The sequence below is a fragment of the Diceros bicornis genome, chromosome 17 (assembly GCF_020826845.1).
Source record: "Diceros bicornis minor isolate mBicDic1 chromosome 17, mDicBic1.mat.cur, whole genome shotgun sequence".
NCBI classification, from domain to species: domain Eukaryota; kingdom Metazoa; phylum Chordata; class Mammalia; order Perissodactyla; family Rhinocerotidae; genus Diceros; species Diceros bicornis.
The window spans coordinates 1,935,691-1,959,324 of record NC_080756.1 but is presented as its reverse complement, the minus strand read 5'-3'; the positions used below and the strand labels follow the sequence as shown (position 1 = coordinate 1,959,324).

At 41.7% G+C, this 23,634-nt stretch overlaps 1 protein-coding gene across 2 annotated transcripts; it reads left to right on the top strand.

The window, feature by feature from the left end:
• The first annotated feature begins 3,650 nt into the window (after positions 1-3,650).
• On the top strand, positions 3,651-21,409 carry YEATS4 (YEATS domain containing 4). Of its 2 annotated transcripts, none has more exons than XM_058557654.1 (7): positions 3,651-3,797; positions 6,072-6,191; positions 8,817-8,883; positions 8,986-9,080; positions 11,854-11,946; positions 12,286-12,373; positions 20,754-21,409. In XM_058557654.1, exons 1-7 carry the CDS (start codon positions 3,747-3,749, stop codon positions 20,921-20,923), a joined length of 684 nt encoding a protein of 227 aa, XP_058413637.1. In that variant the 5' UTR covers positions 3,651-3,746; the 3' UTR covers positions 20,924-21,409. The 2 variants fall into 2 exon arrangements, with proteins under 2 accessions (XP_058413637.1, XP_058413638.1); XM_058557655.1 differs by lacking the exon at positions 3,651-3,797 and adding an exon at positions 4,884-5,369.
• The last annotated feature ends 2,225 nt before the right edge of the window (positions 21,410-23,634 follow it).

Here is a 23,634-nt window from a genome sequence, read left to right as displayed (position 1 = left end):
TGAACAGTTTGAGAGTCAATTGCCCACATGGTGCCCAGTGGCCCAGAATGCTTCAGTGTGAATTCCTCAAAGCAAAACATAACCTCAAGGCATCATCTGAATCTGGAAGCTAACATGGACGCATTCCTGCCACCTAATCTCAGATCCAATCAATTTCACCAGTGTCCCCGTAAGTCCTTCGGAATAAAGAGCCAATTCAGAATCATGTGCTGTATTTGCTCGTCATGTTTTTTTAATTCCCTTCAACCTGGATCATTTCTTCAGGCGTTTTTCCTTGACTTTGTGACTTGAACATTTTGAAGACAGCAGGCCAGTTATGTGGTGAAATGTCCTGAGGTTCTCCTGCTGTCCTCTGGTTGGACTAGCTCATGCATCCTTTGCGGGAATACACAGAGGTGATGCTGGCTCTTCTCACTGTATGCTCTCGGTGGTGAGCAGCCTGAAAGGTCTATTACTGATGGTGTTCACCTCGACCACTTGGTTAAGGTGATGTCTGCAAGTTACCTCCCCTGTAAAGTATTTGGGAGGGGAAAGGCACTTTGAGCCTGTTCTTCATCAAATTTTCACCTTACGCGTTCATTTATTGTATCAGTATGGACCCATGGCTTCCTATTTATTCAAATTGTAGTGGGTTATAATCCACGACTATCATGTACTTGGAGGTTGACATTGCTCCTGATTTGGCCAGTAGAGCCCCTGCAGGCCAGCATCTGTGTCACTTTGCCGTGTCCCCATCATTCTCTGAGCACTCCCTTGTTTTCTGGCACAGATGTTCTAAGGCTCACATTGTTCTTTCCCTGCTCCAGCCCTGGAATCAGCCATTTCTCCAAAAAGCCTAATTTCTCACGGTGGATATTTGTATTTAAAAACCCAGATCTGGGCCCTAGAGTGCCACTGTTCCCAGGTCCCATCAATGGACAGAGCTAGAGGGTATATCTACTTACACAATATTTATCCCCATATCTGTCTATTGATACTGAATCACATCAATACCTCCAGTTCCACTCCCACACCGCAAGGGCCATTCTAGTGTTCTCCTTTTCCACGTTGGCAGCTCCCTTCTCTGACAGTGAGAAACCTGGTACCCATTGTCCTTACACTGTATCCTTACTACATGTATGTATCTGATGAACTTGCCTGTATGTAACCAGTCTCCCAACACTGCCACACCACGGAGTAGATGCTCTCCACTCAGGCTCTGACACCCGTCTTGGGCTACCCTCCCCCACATCCGGACACCCTTTTACCATGTTACATCTCTGACAGACCATGCTGGGCCACTGTCCTGATAGCAAGGAGGGCGGAAATGTGTTATTCTTGTTTACACCCATATCCCAAGTACCTAGAACAGTGCCTGGAACATGACACATGCTCTATAAATACCAGTTGATTGAATGAATCTCCTTCTGATTATTTAGTATATTCCTCCATGTTGAGCATTCTAATTTTTTTCTTACTTTTCAAGCCCACATGATTCCAGTACAGGGGCTTCTGGGATTCCAAGGTCAGGTCTCACTCTATGTGTCTGTAGTGCATAGATCAGCAGGGGAGGGCAGCAGAGGGCCACAACACAGGTGTAGCCTTGGCTTCAAGATTTGGGGAGCATTCTGACACGAATAAATCCAGGAAGAATATGGGTTTACTCCTATCAGGATATCCAGAGGTGTACAAAGAATGGGTCAAGCAGAGGAGAGAGACTTGAAGAGTGACAGCTGAGATACAGAGATGAGATATAGCCAAGAACAACCAGGTTAGCCCAAAAACACAGACTGAATGAAGAAACAACCAGAGATGAGCAAAAGTCGGCTGAAGAGGGAAAGCAATTCTTGGTCGAGATTTTGCATAGTGTTTTTGATAAATATCATTTCTTACCTATACCTGTTATATTATTACAATCATTTCCCAAAACAAATTTCTACTCTTAGTCTGGGAATGGAATAAAAATATCAATGTTTGATCATTTAAAGAAGAAACTCAATTCCTATTTTGGTTTCTTCCCAGATTATTTGAAACACAGAATGATATTCTAGATGATAACTGAGCTCTTCATGTGGCACTAATTATGACTAAGCTCTGAGCACATTCCTTGCATTTCTATTCCTTGGACTCATTTAAAAAGTATTTTCTTAGAAGTTGCTAAAGGGAATTACTAAAAATTATAATGAAGACTGACTAACGTCATTCACAATGTTTTTCAATTAAATGCATGTATATCACGCAAATTACCTTTTAAAGTCAATTTTAATTTTAGCAAGGTTATAAATGCTCAGTGTTTACAGAGTCAGACAGTTCTACAAGGTTGGTTATTAAAGATGTATCTCAGGGCCAGCCTGGTGGCATAGTGGTTAAGTTCATGCACTCCGCTTCTGCGGCCTGAGGGGTTCACAGGTTCAATTCTCAGGTACAGAGGAATGCACAGCTCATCAGGCCATGCGGTGCAGCTTCCCACATACAAAATGGAGGGAGATGGGCACGGATCCTACCTCAGGGCCAATCTTCTTCAGCAAATAGAGAACTGGCAAGAGATGTTAGCTCAGGTCCAGTCTCCGTCACAAAAGAAAAAAAAAAGATGTATCTCCCTAATTCTCCCCCTTCACATGCAACCACTTTCTACTCTTAGCTTAATGTTAATATTTTTATATTTACTTCCATGCTTTTAAGTATTAGACTTACATCGGTCCTTCTTGGTTTTTCCATTTTAGGATATTGACTTCCCACTACAGAAGTTAAGGATTAAGGCCTATTTCCTCCTCCCCCATCTCCGTCACACAGGGCATCCTACCCCAAAGCCCATTCTTCCAATGTAATTATATTATTGTTTTAGAGCAATACTCGGCATTTACATAACCAGAAATACAATTACTTCCTTCTCTTATACAAGATTGCATTTTCCCTAGAGCTAATAACCGCGTGATTCTTAAATTTGCTCGTTTTTTTGTGTATCCATCTTAGTTCAACTCCCAAACTCTAGGTCTCATACTTTTTTGGGTACGTGGCCTGTCTGAAATCACCTCTATCCTGCTCACACATTTGGGTGAATGTTGGCTGGTACGGAATATAAGTGGGAATTAATTTTCCTCCCGTATTTTCGAGGTGGTCCATCCAATGGGGCTACCTACGGCGTCCACTCCGGTTCGCTGACCAGGACACGAACCGGGCCGGCAGGAGGGCGCGGACCCGAACCCCGGACCGTCAATCCCGTTGGAGTCCCTTCATTCGGCGCCGCGGCCATCAGCGGCACCGACGGGCAACGGAGGGCGGCCCGTGTCCGTGAGGGACCTCGGCCCCTACCGAGGAGAGCGGGAGAAGGGTGGGGGGCACGAGGAGGGCGAGGGCAGCGACGGCTGTGGAGGACAAGGAGGCTTCTTGACTTTGACTTCAGACTCGGGACGCCAGGCGATGACGACGTTGGCTGCAAAAGCCAAGAGCCAAGAGGCCTGGCCACCGAGCGGCCAACCAGACACCCCCGTTCCGGCACACCCAGCGGCCCACGCCAGTACCCCCGGCGCAGAGCGCGCGTGCGCAGTGTGCGAGCGCTCTTGGCGCCTGCGCACGTCGTCGACACCGCCCACTTCCGCCCCGCCCTCCGCGCGGCCGACTTCCGGGGCGCGGCCGCGCGCGCTGACCGCTCCTCCCTCGGCCGCACGCCGGCGCCTGGGCCCGCGGAGGAGGGGGGTCTGAGGGCAGCGGCCACCCGCCCGGCCCGGCTCTTTCCCTGGCGGTGGCGGCTTCTTCCGTGGGACAATATGTTCAAGAGAATGGCCGAATTTGGGCCTGACTCCGGCGGGAGAGTGAAGGTCGGTGCCCGCCCGCGCGGCCCTCGCGCCGTCCGGGGTCGAGCGCGGGCCCCGGCGGAGAGGCGGGCTTCGTCGTCGGTCCCCCGTCGCGGGGGCAGGGCGGGCGTGGACGCGGGGGCGACCCGGGCCGGCAGGGGGCCTGCGCCCGCCCGCGCCGCCGAGGCCGACCCGCCCCGCTGCGGTCCGGGGCCGCGCCACACACAGCGGCGTCCGGGCGGCCGCGGGGCGGGACCGGGGTGGGCGGGGCCGCGAGACCTGCGGGGGCAGGGGCGGCGGGGCGCTCGGGCCGCGGCCCTGCCTCCCGCCTGACCCGGGGCCGCCGCGGCCGTTGCCCGCCGTGAGCCACGCCGGCGCGGTCGTCAGGGCGCGGCCGGCCGTTCCCGCTACAACGGCGGCTTGTGCGCGTCTGGGTTTGCCTGTGGCGGAGGGACGCCTTTCTTTACACAGGTCACCCGGTCCGCGTCGGCCTCGCTCGTCCGTGGGGTTTCTGGAGTCCTTATGATGTCGCGTCGTTTCCCGTTGTTTTAGTCACACGGCGTGGAGACCTGTGGCGCACGGTGTCCCGGGGCCACGTGTAGAGTGGGCGTTCTTGAGAACGTCAGCCGCCGAGGTTTGATGGGAGGGGAGGCAGGGCAAGGTCGTGGCGCCCGAAGCTTCCTCTACACGCACCTCGTCCGGGCTTCGGGGAAGGTGCTGGACTGACAGGAGACTCACCCAGGGTGGAACGTGCGCTCGTGGAGCGGGTGCAGCACTCTGTTGTCGTCGCGTTGGATCCTGAGGCTGTCCGTTTGAGTCCTGGGGACTTGAGGTGGTCTGCCCCGTAGAGCGTGACGGTCGGGGACTGCCCGTCCTTCCCTGAGCGTTACGCGCTCCTCTGGGCGCGTTTTCCAGTTGGGAAACGTCGCGTCCGGGCAGGGAGTCGGTTGACGGAGGAGCGTTTCGTCGCTGCCGGCTCTGCAGGCCCCTGCGGCCCGCGGCGGCTGCGGGCGGTCGCACGCCCCCTCGGCGCTGGCCCTGGGCCCCCGGTGCCCGCCGCGGGAGCGTCGGCGGCCACTGCCGGATTTGAGCTTTGGTCCACACTGCGGGCCGCCTTCCGAGCTCGCGTCACGCTGTTGGGCGTTGGATTGCGCTGTTAGTTATCCAGCCGCGATCGGAAGCGTTTCCGTCTGCCCGCTGCTTTTCGCCGGTCTCGGTAAGCGTTGGTGAGCTCGGCACGGCACTTGCACGCGTGGCGTATCTTGCTCCTTGTCCTTCAGATGCGTTCGTGCTGTTGAGCAGCGGGTCTGATTCACGTGCGGCGTTCAGCGTTTTCTCTTCACGTGAGATGTTCTCTCTCCTTCCCGTCGCGTCTGCCCGCGCTCCCGGCCCTTGCTCTTAAGGGCTCACAGAGCTGATGAGAGCCGGCTGTCTCCGTCTCAGGACCGAGCACGGACTTAGCAAACGTGCCATTCAAGCGCCACTGTCTGAACCCAGCTGTGATAGTCAACGTTTTTATTTAAATCCATTCGGCTTTTACAGGCCCCTTCGTGAACATTAATATTTTGACATTGTGGATTTCAGCTGCTAGTTATGGTATGGTTCTTCTGATACTGATAAAAGTAAACTTATAAGCAGTGAAATAAAAAATGTTTTCTCTTATTCTACCTGAAATCGTATCACAAACTGCCTTTAATATTTGTACTGTGCTTTGGGAAACACTGCGGCAAGCTGCTACCATCGGGTGATGGCCGTCAAAGTCGGCGATTTTTTTCTGGAGCCTAGTTTTAAAGTGTGTAAATAAAGCGCCTTTTGTATTTCTTAAAAAATAAAAAAAAAAAAACTCTCGGGGCTGGCCCGGTGGCGTAGTGATTAAGGTCGTGTTCTCTGCTTTCGAGGCCCTGGGTTCCCTGGGTTCGCAGGTTTGGAGCCCCGGGGCAGCCATAGGCACCGCTCCTCAAGCCATGCTGTGGCTGCGTCCTACCTGCAAAATAGAGGACTGGCACAGATGTTAGCTCAGGGACAGTCTTCCTCACCAAAGAAAAAAAAAACCTCTCAAAGTATTTTACATCATTTAAGTAGACATTTTCAAAGTGGGAACATTGTAATCTGCTGTTATTTGGTGTTAATATGAAATGAGAATGTGTCTGAAGTGTTGAGAGAAATCCATGTTATAACCAAACTCTATAGAGGTTATTGGACTGTCTGCCATTCCTTAAAACAAGCTTTCAGAGCTCTCATTCTGTTTATTTGGGTCATGATAAAATATTAATTGGTGTTTAAATTATTTTTCTTTAGGGGGTTACTATTGTTAAACCAATAGTTTATGGTAATGTTGCTCGGTATTTTGGAAAGAAAAGAGAGGAAGACGGGCACACCCATCAGTGGACAGTATATGTGAAACCATACAGAAATGAGGTAGGCACTTGTTTTTGAAGCTGTGGTTTGTTTTGCTTGAAAATAAATTATTTTTTATAGTAACTTTCTGATTATAAAATTGGCACACTGTAGAAGTGTTACCCAAAAAATTGAAATAATACAATGAGAGCTGTCATCTTCATATAATTCTTAGTAGAAATCAATTTTCCAAAAATGTTTTCTAATTAAAATTAAATTACAGTAATAAGAACTGTACTATAAACACAGTACATCTTCCAAACACCATTTCTTAAGTTAGCGTGGTATTTAATCAGTTGTTTCAGGAATAGCAGTTAATACTTTGTAAGTGATCATTGGTGATAAGACCGTCAGAGCATATGAGAGACAAATCTGCTGTATGTTTGCTGGTAATTTTGTTTTGGGGCTGAATCTCTAGTACCTGGAACGCAGCCAGTACATAGTAGGTGTTCACCAGATGCTTATTGAATGAATAAACTATTTCTCTATTTAAAATCCTCCAAAGCCCACCCAAAAACTTGTATATGATTGGTCATAGCAGCATTATTATTATAGCCAAAAAATGGAAACAACTCAAATGTCTGTCAGCTGACTAATGGATAGATAAAATGTGGTGTATCCATACAATGGAATGTTATTAGATAAAAAGAAATAAAGTACTGGCGGCCGGCCTGGTGGCGCAAGTGGTTAAGTGCGCGCGCTCTGCTGCAGCGGCTCGGGGTTCGCCGGTTTGGATCCCAGGCGTGCACCGACGCACTGCTTGGCATCCCATGTAAAGTGGAGGAAGATGGGCACGGATGTTAGCTCAGGGCCAATCTTCCTCAGCAAAAAAAGAGGAGGATTGACAACAGATGGTAGCACAGGGCTGATCTCCTCACAAAAAAAAAAAATAAATAAAGTACTGTTATATGCTGCTACCACATGGATGAAACTTGGAAACATGCTGAGTGAAAGAAGCCAAACACAAAAGGCCACAGATTATGTGATTCCATGTTTATAACATGTGCGGAATAGGCAAATCCATACACAGAGAAAAGAGATGAGTGGTTGCTGGTGGGTGGGAGGAAGAGGGATTAGGGTGTGAGTCCTAGTGGGTATTGAGTTTCTTTCTGTTTGGTAAAAATGTTCTAAAATTGATTGTGGTGATGGTTGTACAACTCTCTGAATATACTGAAAACCATTGAATGGTTCACTTTAGAGGGGTGAGTTGTGTGGTATGTGAATTATGTCTCAATTAAGCTGTTATTAAAAAAAAAAACCTTCAATGACTACCTATTGCTTTCATAATAAAATTAAAGCTATCATGTTTTGGAAAGCCTGCCATGATCTTTCCCTATCCTGTCTCTGCAGCCTTATCCCTTGTCTGTGCTTGTCTCATCATTTCCTTATACCCTACATTCTACCAATACGCAATTATTCTTAAACCTCTTTTCTCATTCCTCCCCACCCACTCCATTCGTGTTGTTCCCTTAGGTCTTAAGGTGTCATTTTCTTTAGAACTACTTTCATGTTCGCCGAGGACTAAATTAGGTGTCCCTCCTATGGATGTGTACTTAATGCCCTCATAACACGTGACATTGAAATGCTGCTTTTCTTGACTGCTCCCTACTCCACACTGAAATCCCAAGGGCAAGACCCTATTATTTACCATTATAGCATCTGGTACCTAATATTGGTAGTCACTCATATTTTTTAAAAAAATGAAGGAAAGTATTCCCAAAAGAGTCTTCAAAGATGCTTATGAAAGGGCCGGCCCGGTGGCGCAAGCGGTTAAGTGCGCGCGCTCCGCTGCGGCGGCCCGGGGTTCGCTGGTTCGGATCCCGGGCGCGCACCGACGCACTGCTTGGCAAGCCATGCTGTGGCGGCGTCCCATATAAAGTGGAGGAAGATGGGCACGGATGTTAGCCCAGGGCCGTCTTCCTCGGCAAAAAAAGAGGAGGATTGGCGGATGTTAGCACAGGGCTGATCTCCTCACAAAAAAAAAAAAAAAAGATGCTTATGAAGATCTGCCTCAGGAAAAATGTTTGCAATATAATGTTGTGATGAAAGTGGATATTAATATATCATTACAGGATGATCCCAATTTTTAAAAATGTATATCTATTTAGATAATCACATGAAAAATTCCTGAAAGCAAATAAAAAGATTAATAAACATTACTATTGAGTATGACTTACTGTTTTGCATTTTCCTATTTTTCTATAATGAATTATTTTTGAAAAAGGCCACCTTTACCAGGAGGAGCTCTTCTATGTGTCATAACTAATGAATGTGCTCCTGTGCTTCAAAATAAATTTAAGAAAAGGAGGAGTTTTATATCCAACAGTTTTGGGTTGCTTAGTTTACTTGACCTTAGCTTTGTTCTTTGAAGTTGATTAGTTCTTACATTTGGTTTGGTTTATATGGTTATTTCTATAAAAAATATTGAAAGTGTCGTATTGTTTTTATGGAAAAATCAGAATTCACAGACCTCCTTTGTTTAAAGTAAAAAACAAACCTCCCATGTATAATTCACGTTTTTTAGAAAATTGTATTCCACAAAATTTGAAGGGAAGTGTATTTTATAAAATTAGGTACATATGCTCAGTGTATTTCCCTCCTACTTTTTATATGTAGATGGAACTAATTAATTCCACTGTGTTTTAGGATATGTCAGCATATGTGAAGAAAATCCAGTTTAAATTACATGAAAGCTATGGTAATCCTTTAAGAGGTACAGTACAGTTTTTTGATTCATAATATACAAATTTAAAAAGAGGAAACTGAATCAGTAATTTACAATTTACAATTGTTTTATTTTTTTCTCTCTCGTCAGTTGTTACTAAGCCTCCATATGAAATTACTGAAACAGGATGGGGTGAATTCGAAATAATCATCAAAATATTTTTTATTGATCCTAATGAAAGACCTGTGAGTAATGTTAATCTTTGCAGATATAACATGGACTTTTTAGTAATCGTGAAACTAACAGTACTTGATGAATAGCTCATTATATGTTGACATGTTCATTAGACGTACTTTATGTAAGCTATGGCGTGGCATATCTTGCCATGAGTTAAAGTTTTCCATTTTTAAGTAAAGTGCCTTTCAAAACTCTCTTATTTTTCAAGTATGGAAAGAAGGAGTATAATGTGAACATTTGTTGGAAGGAAACCATGGAAATCATATGTCTACTAGAGCAAAAAAAGTTTAAGCTTCATTAGTATTATTTGGTTATTAGTGATAAACAGGTTGAGTCTATATGCTGTCTGAAATGGGAGTATTCAATTTTTTATAGTTAAAAGCCTTACAAACCGTCTTTTTGCTTTTTCAAGCTGCCATCAGTACTAGCAGCTTTACTTAATATCTTACTCATGAATCCTTATTTATAACCGCTGACTTTTTCATCTTTTGATCTCTTATCAGATTGTTGCTTGATCATGTGAAAAGTCCCTCAAAGCTTTCACTTTGATCCCTCAGCAGCTTTGTGAGGTTGGTGATGTAGTCATTTTAGAGATGAGGATACTAAGGCTCAGAGATCAAGCATGCGCTCAGAAACGATTAATTGTGGCAGAGCTAGTTTTTGAACCCAAGTATTGCTTTCAGACCTCACACTCTTTCCATCACTCTTTCTTTTGATAAAAACACTAAGCCTTTTTTATTTTTAAACCCATGGGGTCACAACTGAGTATAGCTGTCTCATTCCATGTTTGTGTGGCTGGGTTGTGGCTCCAGTTTCAGGACCTTAAGGTTTATCACCATTAATTTTTATCTTGTTAAATTCAGTGCATTCCTTTAACACCAAACATTTACATTTTAATTATCAGATTGTGTTTTTAAAACTGTATATTTGCTTTTACAGAAGTTGACTATCACCTGGGCCAGTGGTTCAGAGAATGAGTTCCTAACTGGCTGCACCAGAAATACCTGAGGTGTCTTTTAAAAATTCAAACTCCTGCCCGCTGGCTCCCCTGCAAGTCTGATTCAGTAGGCTTGGAGGGGGGCCAGCACCCAGGTGATTTGGGTGCCCATGGATATCAGCCGTGCTCTTCCCATGTAGGAATTCCCTTAGGCAGTCTCTCAAATGAGGATCCAGTTTGGGCTTGCATATCTCCAGTGTGGAGAATGTTGACTTGTGTCATCCTCTTCAGGTTTGGGGTAGTTCTAGTGGTTTACGCTTCCTTGAACTTTTTAGTGATAACTGTTCCTACATTAGTTTTCTCCTGAATAAACATCCATAGCTCATTTAAATATTTTCCATGTGATAAGGTTTCCAGATCTCCTACCATTTTTGTTGTCCTTCTGAAATACTTTCACAGACGTTATATTCTATCTGGCAAGAAATTATTAAATATCTATTATCTTCAAGGTACTGTTCAAAGGTTAGGATACAAAGATGAGACACTGCTGCTATCCTTAATGAGAATAGTCTATTCGGGAGAATAGAGCACAGAAATTAATGAGAATAGTCTATTCAGAAGAATAGAGCACAGAATTCAGCAGGTGTTGAGAGAGAGGGAGAAGGAGAAGTTGGTAATGTTACTGGAGCAGAAGCTCTCTTTAACTTTGTAAGATTGCTTTGAATTCATTTTTATTTTGAGAATGTGCTGTCTTACCTGTCTGTCTCCTCATCTGTTCCCCCGCCTCACCCTTAGTTGGAAAATATATCTCTAAAAGAAATTACTATATCATGTAACCTCATTAAGAGACAGCTCTCCAAGTCCACTCTTGGAAAAGTAGGGCAGTGTGATCCTTTGCACTTCTCTGTGATTAATTCATTGAATGGGTTTCCATGTAGATCTACATAGACTTCAATTTTATTCCCTAAAAAGTGTTGTAGTGTTCTTCTAGTATAATGAAACCATTATACTTTTTCCGTAGTTGGCTCTTACAGAAAATAGATCATGTGAAGGTTTATTTAAACTATGGCATATGATGTATGCTCCTTATAATGATTTTAGCTAACTTTTTGGAAAATTCTTTGAGGCCTGTGAATTGTTTTCTGCAACTTCAGCGTGAACTCTGACGTTTGCCAGCTAGGTTTTATTTTGCTCAAGTAGTCACCCGTTGTGCTGCAAAGCTTTTCCTTTGATGTCTTACTGCACCTGTTTTTAAGTATTTTGAAGACCCGTTGCTCTTGCCAAAAGTGAATTATCACTAACTTTTTATTGTTTATTGTGTTACTTATATAATAGTCTTATAGATCACCAAAGAAACTGGCTGGCCCTCACTGAGCATTTTAGTATTGGTCATTCCTTTTGGATGGAAAACAAAAATAGTATCAGATCTTTTTTTCCCCACAGTAAATTCGTAAATTTTAGTCTTCACAGAATAACTGTCATAGTTAATCTAGTTTCACTTGTGTAAGTAAAAGAATTCATGCCTTAACGATTTCCCAGTTCAATTTCCATAGCTGTATCTTGTGTTATTGGTATACATAGTCACTCTCTAGTGGTGCTTTAGCAGATCCTAACTTACACTCTTCAGAGCATCCTGTTAAGTAGATATGGATGGATGGTGATACCTAATGGGGAAATAACAGTACAGAGAGTTGGCAGTTTGTCACACTAAGTGGTAGTTGAGACAAACTCGTGAATTTGATGTGTTTGCTACTTCTAGCCTCTAATTCAGTTACAGAAATGACAGTGTGTCACAGTGATGATGAAAACCATTCACAGGTGTGATGTCTGTTTTTATTTCACAGGTAACCCTATATCATTTATTAAAGCTGTTTCAATCAGACACCAATGCAATGCTGGGAAAAAAGACAGTGGTTTCAGAGTTCTATGATGAAATGGTAAGAAAATTTTATAATGAAATTTTATTTATTTATTTTTTGTGTGTGTGTGAGGAAGATCAGCTCTGAGCTAACATCCATACCAATCTTCCTCTTTTTGCTGAGGAAGACTGGCCCTGGGCTAACATCCGTGGCCATCTTCCTCTACTTTATATGGGACACCGCCTGACAAGCGGTGCATCGGTGAGTGCCTGGGATCCGAACCTGGGTTGCCAGCAGCAGAGCATGTGCACTTAACCGCTGTGCCACGGGGCCGGTCCCTGTAATGAGAATTTTAAAAGCATTTTAAGTTGTAGAACTTGGACGTTATTGGCCTTTTTTTTCATTCTATCCCATTAGATATTTCAGGACCCAACAGCAATGATGCAACAGTTATTAACAACATCTCGTCAGCTAACATTAGGAGCCTATAAGCATGAAACAGAATGTGAGTATCAAGAATTCCTAATTAATCCTGAAAAATAAGGTATTCTGTAATGGTGAAAGGATTGTGTCATTAGTGACTATTAAATTTTTTTCTAATGTTTTATATATGGATAGATAAATTTTTAGGAGTTAAAAAACAAAATATGTATCACCATAGAATGTGTAAGAGGGATGTTTTAAATTGCTCCCAAAGTAGGCCTACTTTTAAAAAGGTAAAAGACAGCCTCTCACATTCTCTGAAATATTGTTTTTTATTCCCTAATTACATTTAAGCATAGCTTTTCATTAATCTTGTTTAACCTGTCACTCAATCATTTTCTGTTTACTAGTTTTTGCTAACAAACTTTGTGCGAAGAACCTCGAGAATATAATTGTACTTGTGTGTACTGTGAACTAGTTTATCTCTTTTTTTTAAACCTATGTCATTCTACATGGTTTCAGATTAATGCTGGGGTGGTGAATACCGGCATGCCGTGTTGATAATCAGGATGTTTTCCCTCAGAAACCCCCCTATGCATCACTCTATGCAGCTAGCTACTCCAGTCATTTGCAGTTGACACTCAAGACGAAACCTATTTGCCACCCCTGAGTTGATTTTTATGTCACCATTCATTCAGTTGTTCCTTTGATCTTGCATTCATTTGCTTACATTATATATTGAGCACCAGTTCTATGCCAGGCATTGTTCTAGGTTGTCCTAAAGCCAAGTAAAGAAAGTATATCAAGAAATAGTCATTAGCTATGTCCAGTACTGCCAATAGGTCAGGTAAGATAAGAGCCAGAAACGGGGGATAGCAAGGGGGAGGTCCTTGAGGACCTGAGCAGGACTGGTTGAAGGAGAACAGTAAGGACACAGGATAGTTGAAGTGGGCCAGGAGAGAATGAGGTGAGGGAAACTGGAGACAGGTACTGTGGACAGCCTGTTCTGGAGCTGGGCTATAAAGGAAGTGTGGGCCCTTGAAGCAGTAGCAGAAGCGGGATATGGGGTTGAGAGGGTCGTGTTTTCCAGGGGAAATGAACCAGTATATATGTCGGCTGAAAGAAGTGACCAGTAGAAGAAGAAGGGGGGGATGGGGAGAAAGGGGGGCTGTTTCACCATCAGTGGTTCTAGCAGTGTTGTGTTTGTATTTTCATTAAACCCATGATGAGGAGTTAAAAGATCTGAATACAAATGATAATTTTGCCCCTTGGTAGTCATTTAAAATTTAAAATCACGCTTGTTTAAAATTTTGATGCTTCACTTTCTACATCTGCAGAAATATTTACCTGGCCTACTTAGTTATGAACGTAAAAAAAGATATGTGTATGATCACTTTGAAAAGGTAAAAGCACTACTAATATGCTATTTTATTTTTTATTTATTTTTTTTTAAAGGTTTTATTTATTTATTTATTTTGGTGAGGAAGATCAGCCCTGAGCTAACATCCATGCCAATCCTCCTCTTTTTGCTGAGGAAGACGGGCTCTGAGCTAACATCTATTGCCAATCCTCCTCCTTTTTTCCCCTTTTTCTCCCCAAGGCCCCAGTAGATAGTTGTATGTCATAGTTGCACATCCTTCTAGTTGCTGTATGTGGGACGCCGCCTCAGCATGGCTGGACAAGCAGTGCATCAGCGTGTGCCCAGGATCCGAACTCGGGCCTCCAGTAGCAGAGTGCGTGCACTTAACCGCTAAGCCACGGGGCCGGCCCCCTAATATGCTATTTTAATTTGTTATTGGTCATTTCCTCTCCGTTATAGATCTTCTTTCTCCCATACGATGAAATGTGCCCAGTTCATAGAGGAAACTTCCCTTTTCAAAATTCAAGTGGCAACGTTTTTGTGTTTTCAACAAAACTAATATCGTTAATTCATTTGTGTATAGTAAGTAGATACAAATAATAGATTTTAAAAGGCTTTTCTATAAATTTATTTGGATGTGTTAAAGCTTATGTATGGAGCTGTATAACCTTGGGAAGCTTTTATCAGTAAATTATGTTTTCTATTATCTTCAGTTTATTTTCTTAACAGTATGAAATCAATAAGGAAGAAAAATATAATTGCACAAATAGTATTGGCACAATTGGTAAGCTTTTGGGATGAAAAGTTAATTTAGGTCATTGCTTCATAGCATTTACCAAAACAAATTTCAGTTTAATTAAAGATAGTTGAATGTTTTTTTAAAGTAATTCAACCTGTTGTTTAAAATAATAGAGAAATGACTATCCTGGCTAGGGAAGAATTTGAGATGTTAGAAGACATCACATTAAAAGAAAGACAAACTTGATTTTGTAAAAAATATTTAACTTCTGCATTTCAAAAGGGCAAAGAAGAAAAATAAATGTGTGGAAAATATGACAAAGGATTAATACCTCAAAAATCCTAAAATAGATAAATAAAGTAGGAAAAAATGTAAACCTCAGTTGATAAATGGACAAAAGACATGGACAGACAGATGAAAGAAGAGATGACTAGTAAATAAAATGGGAAAATATTTGGCCCCAGTAGGAATTTTAAAAATGCAAACCAAACAATTATGGGTGGCTATATTTTTATCAAATTAACGAAAGGAATCTTTACTAGTTATACCTATTAAGGATGTGGTAAAGCCTACATTTTCATGAATTGTTTGTGTGAGTATAAATTGCTTTAGCCTTTTAGGAAAGTAATTTGGGAATATTAATCAAAGGCCTAAAACAGATATATATACTTTTACCAATTTGAGGGCATTATACTCCATATTTAGGTAACAATAAGATATCAGTTAGTTTTATGGACTGCTTACTATTTGTACTCTTCTAAATCTGTACATGTATAAACTCATTTAAATTTAGAATAACTTGATTGGGTAACCCATATAGAAAAGGAAACTGAGGCATAGGGAGGTTAAGAAATTTGCCCAAGTTAACACAACTAGTTAGTGGTGGAGCCAGGACTTGATCCCAGGCAGTCCTCAGAACTTAGACTCTAAAAACTTAGTAATATTTTTAGATAGAGTAATATTCAGGATAGAGGTTGCTCATTGTGAAGCATATTAAAAGTTTAAAAAGATATTTCTACTAGTAAACCCGTGGAAATTTACTTAAGCACTAATGATCTAGATTTTAATAGTAATAATTGCTTCTGTAGGGAATAATTAAATGATAGTGAAGACTTAATGAGAACTTACTGTGTGCTAGACGAGTCTTCACATTTCTTCACTTATTGAGTACCCATAAGAGGAAGGTGCTGCTGTTAGCCGCATTTTGTAGGGAATGACCCTAGAGCACAGGGAGATTTGATAACTTGCCCCACATGACCCAGCAGAGCCGGGCTGTAAACCAGAGGCTGTACTCGTAACCAACAAGCTGTTCTGTCTCTGTGTAAAAGCCTTATGATCTGTGTTCCTAACCAGTGAGTTATCCTGGTTCTGCAAAAATAACAGTTCTCCTTTGGATTGATTTCCTCTAAATTGAGGCTTCATTGGGAAATTAAAAACAGAAATTTGTCTTTTTTACAGAAGCATTTAATACGTAGGAAGCAGAAAACTGGAACAGGCTACAAGAAGTTTTCAAGTGTTTTCCTCCAGGATCTCATTGCCAAGTAACCTAGGTCTTCTTCCAAATATATCCTGCCCTTTGCAGTCTTAGGGTTTGTCAGAAATAAAGTGTACTGACTAAATCAGACAACAAGAATCTCCACCTGCAGTGAAGGCTGTCCTTCTGACCAAAGAGTCAGAGCAGGTCTTCCCGACTCGATGTCGGACTGCCTGTACAGTCGTCAGGACTCCTCGTTGTTCCCCAAACGTGTGTGCGTGCTGTTTCCAGGTCCTGTGTGTCAGCATCCTCTATGTAATTCCTCTCTTGTTCCTTAAAACTCAGTGCAGATTTCACTACGACCAGGAAGCCCTCCTGATAGACACACACCCTTTCCCTTGGTATGAATCCAATCTGCTCTCATAGTTCCTCTGATGACCTCATGACCCTGTAGCTCAGCATCTGACAAAGTGCCTGTCACTGAGTATGTGCTTTTTAATTATGTGGAGAGAGGGAGCAAGGGAATAAAAATCTCTGCAGATAAAAAGCACTGTAAACAGGGTCCGGCCTGGTGGCGCAAGCAGTTAAGTGCGCGCGCTCCGCTGCGGCGGCCCGGGGTTCGCTGGTTTGGATCCCGGGCGCGCACCAACGCACTGCTTGTCAAGCCATGCTGTGGCGGTGTCCCATATAAAGTAGAGGAAGATGGGCACGGATGTTAGCCCAGGGCCAGTCTTCCTCAGCAAAAAAGAGGAGGATTGGCATTGGATGTTAGCTCAGGGCTGGTCCTCCTCACAAAAAGAAGAAAAAACACTGTAAACAAAATCTAGAGAGACACAGCCGTGAATAAATATTGTACTCGTAATCACAAATGACTAGTTTCTCTATAAAGAGCTCCTACACGTCAGTAAGAAAGGCCAATAAATAAAAAGCTCCTGCACAGCAAAGGAAACCATCAGCAAAATGAAAAGGCAGCCTACCAAATGGGAGAAAATATTTGCAAATCATATATCTGATAAGGGGTTACTATCCAAAATATATAAAGAACTCATACAACTCAATAGCAAAAAAAAAAAGCAAACAGTTCAATTAAAAAATGGGCAAAAGCCCTGAACATTTTTCCAAAGAAGACATACAAATGGTCAACAGGTACATGAAAATGTGCTCAACATCATTAATCATCAGGGAAGTGCAAATCGAAACCACAGTGCGACATCACCTCTCACCTGTTAGAATGGTTGTTATCAAAAAGACAAGAAACAAGTGTTGGTGAGGATGTGGAGAAAAGGGAACCCTTGTGCACTGCTAGTGGGTATGTAAACTGGTATAGCCACTATGGAAAACGGTATGGAGGTTCCTCAAAAAATTAAAAATAGAAATTGCTTATGATCCAGCAGTTCCATTTCTGGGTGTTTATCTGAAGAAAATGAAAACACTAATTCAAAAAGATATATGCACCCCCATGTTCATGGCTGCATTATTTACAATAGCCAAGATATGAAAACAACCTAAGTGTCCCCATCGTTGGATGAATGGATAAAATGTGTGTGTGTGTGTATGTGTGTATATATATATATATGTGTGTGTGCAATAGAATATTATTCTGCCATTAAAAAAGGAAATCTTGCCATTTGTGACATGGATGAACTTTGAGGGCATCATGCTAAGTGAAAAAAGTCAGAGAAAGACAAATAATGTATGATCTCGCTTATATATGGAATCTTAAAAAAACAAAAAACACCAAACTCACAGAGAACAGATTGGTGGCTGCCAGAGAAGGGGTAGGAGTGGGGGTCAAATGGGTGAAGAGGGGTCAAAAGGACAAACTTCCAGTTATAAAAATTAAGTCCTGGGTATGTAATGTACAGCATGGCAACCGTAGTTAATAATACTGTATTATATAGTTGAAAGTTGCTGAGAGTAGATCCTAAAAGTTTTCTGCACGATAAAAAAAATTTTTAACTATGTTATGGTGACGTGTTAACCATACTTACTGTGTGATCATTTTGCAATATATACAAATATTGAATCATTATGTCAGTTATACCTCAATTAAAAAAAAGGCCAACAACCTAATAGAAAAATGAGTAAAGGAAAAACAGACAATTCATAAAAAGGAAGGGAGAAATGTTTCCTACACTTATAAAAAGATTAGTCAGCCTCAGTAATAAGAAGAGAAATGCAAATTAAAACTACTCTGAGCGGGGCTGGCCCCGTGGCTTAGCAGTTAAGTGCTCAAGCTCTGCTACTGGCGGCCCAGGTTCGGTTCCTGGGCACACACCTACGCACCGCTGGTCTGGCCATGCTGAGGCGGCGGCCCACATACAGCAACTAGAAGGATGTGCAACTATGACATACAACTATCTACTGGGGCCTTGGGGAGAAAAAGGGGGAAAAGAGGAGGATTGGCATGGATGTTAGCTCAGGGCCAGTCTTCCTCACAAAAAAAACAACTCTGAAATACCGTTTCTAACCTTTCAGATCAACTAAGACCCAAAAGTTGATGCAGTAGGGAAATATACATAATGTTGCTAGTGAGATTATAAAGTAATAGAACCCAGTAAGAGTCACTTGGCATTCTTCCAAAATTACAAGTGCCTATATCCTTCCACCTAACAATTCTGCTTGTAGGAATTTATCCTGCTGCACATACACATTATAGCATTGTTTGTAATAGAAAAAACGGAAATACTCTGTACATCAAAGGGGACAGATTAATCAATTATGTATGTCCATTCAGTGAGGTCCTCTGCCGCCATTAAAAGAATGAGACAAAAGGATGAATCTGTGATATGGATGAGCTTTCAGATATAGTGTGAAGTGAAACAGCAAGGTGCAGAGCAGTGTGTGTAGTATGACACCACTTGTTTTGGGGGCAAAGAGAAGAAATAACACCTAGATGTGTGCTTGTCTATGAACAGATTATTTCTGGCAAAAACCTAATAGTGATTGTCTTGGTGGTGGGGGACAGGGGTGGGAGGAAACAGTTTTTCATTATCTGCACTTTCAGCCTTTTAATTTGTTTTGTTTTTTTTTTTGTGAGGAAGATCAGCCCCGAGCTAACATCCATGCTAATCCTCCTCTTTTTGCTGAGGAAGACCGGTTCTGAGCTAACATCTATTGCCAATCCTCCTCCTTTTTTTTTTTTTTCCCCCAAAGCCCCAGTAGATAGTTGTATGTCATAGTTGCACATCCTTCTAGTTGCTGTATGTGGGATGCCACCTCAGCATGGCCTGACAAGCAGTGCATCTGTGCACACCCGGGATCCAACCCGGGCCACCAGTAGTGGATCGAGCGCACTTAACCGCTAAGCCATGGGGCCGGCCCCCCAGCCTTTTAATTTTGTATCGTGTGTGTAGTACCTATTTTCAAAAATAATTTTAAAAATAAAAGCAATGAAAGAAATTACAAAGAAAAATATGGATTGTTTTGGCAGTATGAAAATTTACGTGTGTTACAAAATGTATCACGAAAAGAAAAGCACCAGCAATAGCAAAACAAGGAAACATTACTGCATGTTTTTAATGTCTAGATGCTTTATATATATTGCTTTGTCCTCATAAATCCTCTGGGAAATACAAAGTTTTAACTGTATCATATAGAAAAAAGAGATTGAGGGAAGCTTAGTGATATCAGCATTCAGCTAACAAGAGGCCAAGGGGGTATTTGAACTCAAGTCTTTCTGATTTCAGAGGTTGGGTTTTTTGAGTTTTTTTTCCCCCAAACTGTGCTGCTTCCAGTTAGTAGTCATCTTATATTAGCAAAAGTACGACTATGCTTTAATAGTCAGCAGCAATTGCCTGAAATGTCCACAAGGTGGAAATGTTGGGGGAAAGTAGGCATTTTTCTTTGTAAAACGAGTGGAATATTTAAATAAATGTATCCTATTTTTCAGTAATGATATTTTGCTTAGTAATTTGTTATGTAGCCCCCTAGAATGTTTTAAATATTTAATGTTCCTCTGTCATAATAGTAGTTAATATGGCTTGTTATGTACCAGACAGTGTCTAGATACTTAATATACATTAATTCATTTAAAATCTCACATAATATTATGAGGTGTTTGCTATTATAATCTCTATTTTGGAAATGAGCATAGAGATAATAACTAACTCACTCAGAGTGGCACAGCTAATAAATGGTAGGGATGGAATTCAAACCTATACAGTTATTGCTGTCTTTTTTGAAAAAAAGAGATATGTTTGTTTTGACAGTGTGATTTTCATTATGTAAGTTTTACCTGTACATGAATGTAAGAATACTATATTTAGTTAATTCTTCTTACTAGCTGCATGTCTCTTGGATTGTATGCCCCCTTATTTCCAAATTAATATGTATATGGAGAAAAACAAGGACATCATGTCTTAAAATATTAACTGTGTGGGGCCAGTCAGGTGGCATAGTGGTTGAGTTCTCTTGAGGCCTGTTTTGGCAGCCTGGGGTTCGCAGATTCGAATCCCAGGTGCAGACCTACGCACCACTCATCAAGCCATGCTGTGGTGGCGTCCCACATACAAAATAGAGGAAAATTGGCACAGATGTTAGCTCAGGGACAATCTTCTTCAGCAAAAAGAGGAAGATTGGCAACAGATGTTAGCTCAGGGCCAATCTTTCTCACCAAAAAGAAAAAAATCTTAACTGTCAGTTAAAATATTAGTGGCCAGAACTTCATTCTCAGTTGTAGATAACATCTTAGATCCTCTCTTGGGAGTTCAGACTTTCTCCCCTGCTCCCCCCCTCACACCTACCGTGTTTAATGTTATGTATCTTAAGTTGTCCACACTTCGTCATGGAAACACTGACATAGGAAATACCATGTTCATTACTCTGTGCCATATCTTAGACTTGTGATAAAAATGAAATAATTTAATAAAAGTATATGTTTTCCTTAGTTGCAGAACTTGAAGTGAAAACCAGAGAAAAATTAGAAGCTGCAAAAAAAAAAACGAGCTTCGAAATTGCAGAGCTTAAGGAGAGATTAAAAGCAAGTCGTGAAACTATAAATTGTTTAAAAAATGAAATTAGGAAACTTGAAGAAGATGATCAGACAAAAGAGATATAAACCATTCTGAAGAGAACTCAATAGGAAGCTCTACTGAGAATAAGGAACTTCAGAGGAGGAGTGGACTGCAAATGCTGTTTCTTAAAGGAACTGCACGTAGTTGTCAACCATTGATTTCTCGTCAGTGGGGTCAAGGTATTTGTACTTTTCAAGCAGTCTTCAATGTGAAATATATGTGTGTAATAAGAATGAATGCTGTATAGGCATTTTATCAACCCGTTTTAGGGTAATTCTATGATGTTAAGCACAATTTAAAGTTTTTTTTATTGAGTTGTTTGTATAGCTTATCTTTTTGGACAGGTATCAAGATTTCATTATAAAGTGTAACTTGTACAAATTTTATACTTCCATAGTAGTTAGACTTAGTGGTAAAATTAAAGTGTATATTTAATTTTATAAGTTCTTGTCTGCCCCCATCCTAACTCTTTTGTATCCGATGTGCCCAGTGTCCAGTAAGTACTCAATAAAGGTAGTTTACGGACCCTGTGTCTGCCTCTTGATGTGTTTCTTCCTCTTTGAAGCATCTGGAGCTCTCTCATCACAATTAATGTATCTCCATAATATTGTGACCAGACATCTCTTATGGGCACTTGTACATACAGAAACTCTTTGATGGCAAAGATCTTAAGTATTGTTCTGCCTAACTACTTCAGTGTCACTCATTTTCGCATAGAAAAATATTTAATCCCTCATGCATGTTCCAGAGACACACAGGAAGCAATTGTGCATCCGCTTCACATACTGCCTTCTCCTCAGCCCCTCCTGTTCAAGTCCACGTGGTGAGCCCTCTACTTCTGGACTCATCTAACTAGAACATCCGGTAGTATTTAATCTCTCAGGCTATGTTGGTGGAACCACCTTGGCAACCTAGGGACAAGAATAGGTAGGAAAGCATTTGGGAAAAGATGGAGCATGAACATAAATACAAAGCTCCCAAAGATGGCCACCAGGCCCACACCTGAGGCAGTGATTCTGTCTTCTCTGTAGACTCACAACTAACCACTCTTGCACTTTAAGGTACTTTTTATGTATCTGCCCTGGTAGATTGGTTACTTTTTACTTTGTTGCTGTATTTTTTAAGTTGTGATATTTATAAGTATTATGGTGGTTGTGCAAAGGTCTCTATGGTCTGGAATTTCTGCCAGAAGTCCTCTGGGGTTGGAGGTGGCACTTCTATTTCTGCCAGGCATCACCCAGCTTTCCTCTACCTCTTACCCCAGTGCCCATAGTATAGGGCAGGGCCTGGGGATAGATCAGAAAAACTAATGAGGGAAAAAATCCCATTCTTCTTGATGACCCTGACGTAGAAGATCATCCCTCCATTATTCTAGCCAGATTAGCCCCAAGAATGTATAGGTTCATAAAACTAAAGCCTGACTTGATGCATGAGTGAATACAAGAGTTTAAAATATGTCATCATGGTTCAGTCTTGCCCTCTGTCAGGTCTTTTTCTGTGTTGGCTTTTGTCTAAGTAGGATCGTCCATGAGGTTGCAAAAAATTCTTAACTCAAAAAACCCAATTTAAAAATGGGCAAAGGATTGAATAAACATTTCTCCAAAGAAATACAGATGGTCAATAAGCACATGAGGAAATGCTCAACATCATTAGTTATTGGGAAAATGCAAATCAGAACCACAGTATGATACCACTTCGCACCCACTAGGGTGGCTATCATTCTAAACAAAATAAGTTGGTGAGGATGTGGAGAGATTGGAACCCTTATACGTTGCTGTTGGGAATGTGAAATGGTGCAGCCACTTTGAAAAATGGTTTGGCAGTTCCTCAGACAGTTAAGCTTAGTTACCCTAATGACCCAGCAATCCTACTCCTAGGTGTGTACTCAAGAGAAATGAAAACATGTTCACACAAACACTTGTATATGAGTGTTCATGGCAGAATTATGCATGATAGCCCAAAAGGGAACAACCGAAATATCCATCAAGTGATGAATGAATAAATAAAATGTGGTATACCCATACAATGGAATATTATTCAGCCAGAAGAAGGAAATAAGTACAGATTCTGCTACAACATGAACGAACTTTGAAAACATAAACCAAGTGAAAGAAGCCACATACTGTATGATTCCATTTATATGAAGTGTCCCAAATAGGCAAATTTGTAAAACAGAAAGTGAATTCATTGTTGCCAGGGGATGAGAAGAAGGGGATTTCCGCTTAGGGTCATGAAATGTTCTGGAATTAGTGGTGGTGATTGCACAATCTTGTGAATATACTGAAATCACTAAATTGTACATTTTGAAAATAGTTTAAATGAATACTGTAAATTTTATCTCAAAAAAATGTGTAAACATTTAAATGGCAAATTTTGTTTAGAGTTATACAAGTTTTAAAAATATTCTACAAGGCCTTGATTTCTATTTCCTCATTCTTCTACAAGTGGAAGAGAATATGTATTTACCGAGGATTAATCACTTCATTGAGAGAGACATTAAGAGCGGCCGGCCCCGCGGCTTAGCGGTTGAGTGCTCGCGCTCTGCTACTGGCGGCCCGCTTTCAGATCCCGGGCACACACAGATGCACTGCTTGTCAGGCCATGTTGGGGCGGCGTCCCACATACAGCAACTAGAAGGATGTGCAACTATGACATACAACTATCTACTGGGGCTTTGGGGAGAAAAAGGGAAAAAAAGGAGGAGGATTGGCATGGATGTTAGCTCAGGGCTGGTCTTCCTCACAAGAAAAAAAAG

Bases quoted from the DNA above. Each gene is read 5' to 3' on its own strand.
- YEATS4 (XM_058557654.1), top strand. From the start codon at position 3,747: ATGTTCAAGAGAATGGCCGAATTTGGGCCTGACTCCGGCGGGAGAGTG. The intron at 6,192-8,816 runs GTAGGCACTTGT...ACTGTGTTTTAG, and splicing joins TGAAACCATACAGAAATGAG to GATATGTCAGCATATGTGAA. The intron at 11,947-12,285 runs GTAAGAAAATTT...CTATCCCATTAG, and splicing joins CAGAGTTCTATGATGAAATG to ATATTTCAGGACCCAACAGC.